Source organism: Chinchilla lanigera, unplaced genomic scaffold (assembly GCF_000276665.1).
Source record: "Chinchilla lanigera isolate Chin_1 unplaced genomic scaffold, ChiLan1.0 scaffold00008, whole genome shotgun sequence".
NCBI lineage: Eukaryota > Metazoa > Chordata > Mammalia > Rodentia > Chinchillidae > Chinchilla > Chinchilla lanigera.
Window position 1 is genome coordinate 38,628,514 of NW_004955409.1, and position 4,969 is coordinate 38,633,482.

The 4,969-nt window shown below is 39.1% G+C and overlaps 1 gene segment (V, D, J or C); it reads right to left on the bottom strand.

Moving 5' to 3' along the window:
* Positions 1-3,533: 3,533 nt before the first annotated feature.
* On the bottom strand, positions 3,534-4,602 carry LOC102016985. The segment is given in 2 exon segments: positions 3,534-4,065; positions 4,366-4,602. Coding segments are annotated over 2 exon segments (468 nt in total).
* Positions 4,603-4,969: the final 367 nt, after the last annotated feature.

The window sequence follows — 4,969 nt, forward strand, 5'->3', positions numbered from 1 at the left end:
ATTTCAGATAAGCAAATCCAGCAGGAAGGCCAGTGTATGTGTTGGAGAATTCCAAATTATATTGAGGATACAATATGAGACATAAATTATGATAACAGCTTTACATCAAAGCTGTTCCCTGACATATCATGGCAGGATTTCTGATTACCTAAGCTGCATGACTGTTCTGAATGAAAGCCAAGCTGTCCTGCAGATTTAACATTACTTAATAAAACATTCCATGATAAAATCCCTCATTCCACCTTGATTCTTTGATTTTCTACACTTAAAGCATGACTTTAATGATAAAGTGAAAACTTGTGCCTTGAGATATCCATAAGTAAGTGAAGACCACTGACATGAGGCCATTTACTCAGAGACCACTATAGCAGCAGAGTCAGTCACTCTTGCATTTTGCAGAGACTCAAAGACAGATAGAAGATGTAAGGAGTGAGAAAGCTTTACACTAGGAGAAAAGAGAGCAGAGGGAGAGGGAGAGGGAAGGAACGAAGAGGGGAAGGGGGAGGAGGAAGCCAGGTTTAGGTATCAGGTATGTCCTGATGAATGACCACTGCATGAGGAAAACAGGAAGGTTAACCCAAAGTGAGGTACCTTATGACTAGAGCTGCAGGTTTGGCTTTCTGTAGTTTGTCCTGTGTTGAATAAACCTTTTAGCCCTATGCTATGAAGAAGAAGCCATACACAAAGGCTATATATTGTATGAGTTCACATTCACATTCACATTCACATTCACATTCACATTCACATTCACATTCACATTCACATTCACATGACATATATAGAAAAGAGAATCATCTGTAGAGAGAGAAAATAGGTTGGTAGTTTCCAGGGGCTGACATAGAAAGATTCTGAGCTACTACTGGATGGATATATTTTCCTTTTAGGATGATGAGAAGGTTTTGAAGGCAATCAGAAGTGATGCTTGCACAAAGAAGTAAATGCTTCAAATGTGATTTGTTTGCTTTTAAAGGTCAACTGTAGGGCTGGAGGTAGCACAGTGTTTAGGTTGTTTTTGTCTTTTCTTCTCTGTCCCTCCCTTAGTCCTAGTTGTATCTAAAGACCTGAGCCCCAGTTTTGAGGTATCTGCAGTCCAGTGTTTCAGACTGTCTCCACTTTGGAAGAAAAAAATAGTTTTTATATTAATGTATTTTAGATTGTACTAAACTGAGTTTCATACTGTCTCCACTTTGGAAGAAAAAAAATAATTTTTATATTATTTTCTCTTTTCTCTTAACAAGTACTCTAAATTCTCCTTCAATGGTGAGATCCAGTATCCATACCCCGTTACATGGATGAAGAAATTAAAAGAGAAATACAATAGTTAGAAAGTAAATCATGAATGGAGCGCTATCCATGTTGTAAAAGAGTTTCTTGTTAATAGTGGACACTATTGACCTCCAACCTATGTCCCCTCTTCCCAGGCCGGTGTAGTCAATATCCAGCTGCTGTGGGGGTTGTTTACTTGAGACTCTCAGTTGATCTCTTCTCCACAATGTTCTTTTCTTCCAATGTTAGTCACTATTGTTCTGTACACCTCCTCTCCAAGAAAGACTCCAGTATGTTATTCTGATGTTCAAAAGATGAGCAGTTTGTTCCCTACCTCAAACTGAGAAGGATCAGCTCTGTGGGGCACTGCATGTCCCAGGGTTCCCAAAATCAGGCTGAATCAAGATTCCAGCTGAATCACATCTGTACTTAGCCATGTCCTGTCTCAACCTATGTACCTTGATATATTACAGGAAAAAGGATTTCAGTTTAAGATCTCATTCAAGGAACTAAACCGATGTCAATATATTGCTTCATTTATCTCTGAAACCAATCCTGAAATATATGTATAATAGTACTTCCTAAGATCAAATGACCCACCCAGGCATGGTGGCACATGCCTATAATCCCAGCACTCAGGAGGCTGAGGCAGGAGGACTGTTACACGTTTGAAAGCTACCTGGGCTACAAAGTGAGATCAAGGCCAGCCTGAACTGCATAGCGAGACCCTGTCTCCAAAAGACAATAAAAAGGATCAAATGGCCCATTAATAACATGAAAGTTGTTGAAACCATTATCATAACCTTGGATTTCTCCATAGTACCATTATAGCAAAATGCTCTTAAGAAAAGTGGAATTAAAACATAAATATTTTGATTCCAGCTCAACTTCTGTTCTTCCCCACTTCCTTTCAAGTCTCCACAGCAGTGTATCAAACTTCAAGTCCTTTCCATAATTTGGAAATATTTATTTAAGAATCCTCAAATTTTCATATTTAACATTTGAAGCAAATCCTGATTGGGTTGAAACACTAAATCTTAATTTTCCATTTCTGTGTTTTTTGGATGAATGGACTACATCAGTTTCACAATAAGTTCTACTTTTACTTTTTTACTGCAATTCAACTTATTATTATAAGGCCTTATTTGCATCAGGCAACAAACACTTTTTCCTGGACTTGTAGAACTGGGAGGGCAAATCCATACTACTCAAAAGCCAGAGGGGGTGAGCTTAAATGACACACATATGACCTTTAGCCTCTCCAACTTTCCTCACCAATATTTTCTAAAAGACTCCCAATACCATATGGTCTAGTTTAGCTCCTCTAAGTAGGTCTCTAGTCAGCAGAACAAAGTCCTTTATATCTAGAACTCTTCCAGACACGTTCTCAGAGATCCTAAGAAACCTAGAGTCACTGTGTGCCCTGATGCACTGCTGGAGTGTGGATCTCCTTGTAACCATGGCTGATGCTCTCATGTCACACACCAGGGCACAGGAACCAAGACAGGCCACAAACTCTGAGACCTACTCAGCCAGTAAGCAAGAACAGGAGGATAGGCCCTCTCTAAATTTAAATCTCTGCAAACTTCTGAGCCTTAAAGTATTTACAGTTCTCACCATCTGACTCTAGAACCTTTCCTTCCATCTTCCCATGGTGTCCTTATCTAACCCAAGGGTGAGGTTGTAGCTGAGAGTAAAGATGAAGTGGGAGATCTATAATTAAAATAATTACTTAAAATTTTTTGAAAGTCAATTTTTATGATTCCTTTCTCTTCTTTAGATTTATGTTTTGTCAATGTATTCCAAGTGCAGTGTATCAAACTGTGTCAGAAACTGAGTAGAGAAGAACAAGGTGTATTACCTATAAGGAAGTATCTGTCATATTAAAACATTTTCCTTCATATATAACAACATCACCAAACTAATCGTGTGAGTAAAGCTGTGATATAAAGCTAGAGTTGATATCAAAATGTATGCCCTATGTGTACCTTTTTGTATATAGATTGTATACCAGTTTTAAATAAGAAAGAAGAATGAAACATATAGAGGAGATGGCTATATCTATATTATGATAATTTCATGACTATCTACTTACCATCAATCTTCTCAAAATGTATATATTAAATATGTGTAGTTTTTTGTCCATACCTCAATAAAAAAAATTTTTTTTTTTTTTGGTTTTTCTCCGGTACTGGGAACCGAACTCACGACCTTGCCCATGCCAGGCAGGCGCTTTTGCCGCTGAGCTAAATCCCCAGTCCCTCAATAAAAATTTTTTGAGTAACAGTTGCAAATTAAAAAATATTTCTACCAAACTAATATTTGGCTACATTTTCCCTTTTAAGGTAACTATTATCAGAATTATTAAAATTCACTATACGTTCCCCCACATTATTGCTCATAATTCCCAGTGCTTCTGGAGCAGGAACAGAACTTCTCTGTACTGTGGTCTCTCCTCAGGTCTTGATGGGTTTGGGTGCAGGCCGCAGGTGCCTGGGGAGCACTGTGTGCTCGCTGCACAGAAGTAGGTGGCTGAGTCACTGTGCTGGGAGGCTGTGATGTCCAGGGAAACATACTGACTGGCTTTGTTGAGCTGCATTCTGAATCTTCCTTCCTTTTTTTCAACATTAGAGTATGTGGACATGAGAAAGGCAGGGCCTTTCCCGGAAAACTGTCGGTACACCATAAAGAACTGAAAAGCGCTGTTCCTGTAAGTGCAGTTGAGAGAGGCGATGGCTCCCTCTGCAACACTGAGGGCCTCAGGACTCTGCTCCACCTCCTTCTGTTGGCCGCTCACCCCTGTACACACAAACAACAGGCAAAGAAGATTAGTTAGAAGGGGGATATAGCTCCATGGCACAAGCGCCTGCCTGGCAAGCACAAGGCCCTGAGTTCAATTCCTAGTTCCAAAAAAAAAAAAAGAGAGAAGATTGGTTGGGAAATTGGTGCTTACTCTCCAGAACGAAAATTACCTTTTCAGTGCTTTCCCAATCTACCTTATTTAGAGGATAAAACTATTCATATTCATCCCACAGTTCTGGTATAAACCACAGTTTTGCATGTTGTAGTTTAAGTTCCCAAAGAAATGCCCGTACTCACAGATGAACTGAAGCCACAGGGTCACTAATAAAACACCAAAGGATTCCATCCTTCTGCTCTTGTTCATTGGGGATTGAGATTTTAAACTCTACAAAGCTTCTTCAAACACTTTGATTCTTTTACTGTAAGAAACAGAATAAGTATCTGTTCTCAAAATTAGAAGATGTTCTTTTGGCCATTCAGCTACACCAAGCCTCTCTTCTGATCTCTTTCCTCTGTCTGTCTCTGTCTCTGTCTCTTTCTGTTTCTCTGTGTGTGTGTGTGTGTGTGTGTGTCTGTCTGTCTGTCTGTCTGTCTCGCTCTCTCTATCTCTCATTCTTACATACACACACATTGTCAAAGGAGTAGTTGAAACCATCCTCAGGATACCTGAGAAAATGCTGCCATCTTGTGGAATCACAACGGTGATAAATTAAATATGGAAAATGCACATATTTAATGGGAACCTTTAAAAAGAAAACTCACTTTAGTTAAGAATAATTTAAGAAGCATTTCCTCCAAGTCAGTCTCCATGGGTGGGTGGGATACATATAAGTACATGTATTTTACATGAAACAACCAGAAACAAACTACAATATTTTCTCCATCTGACTGATAGAAATAC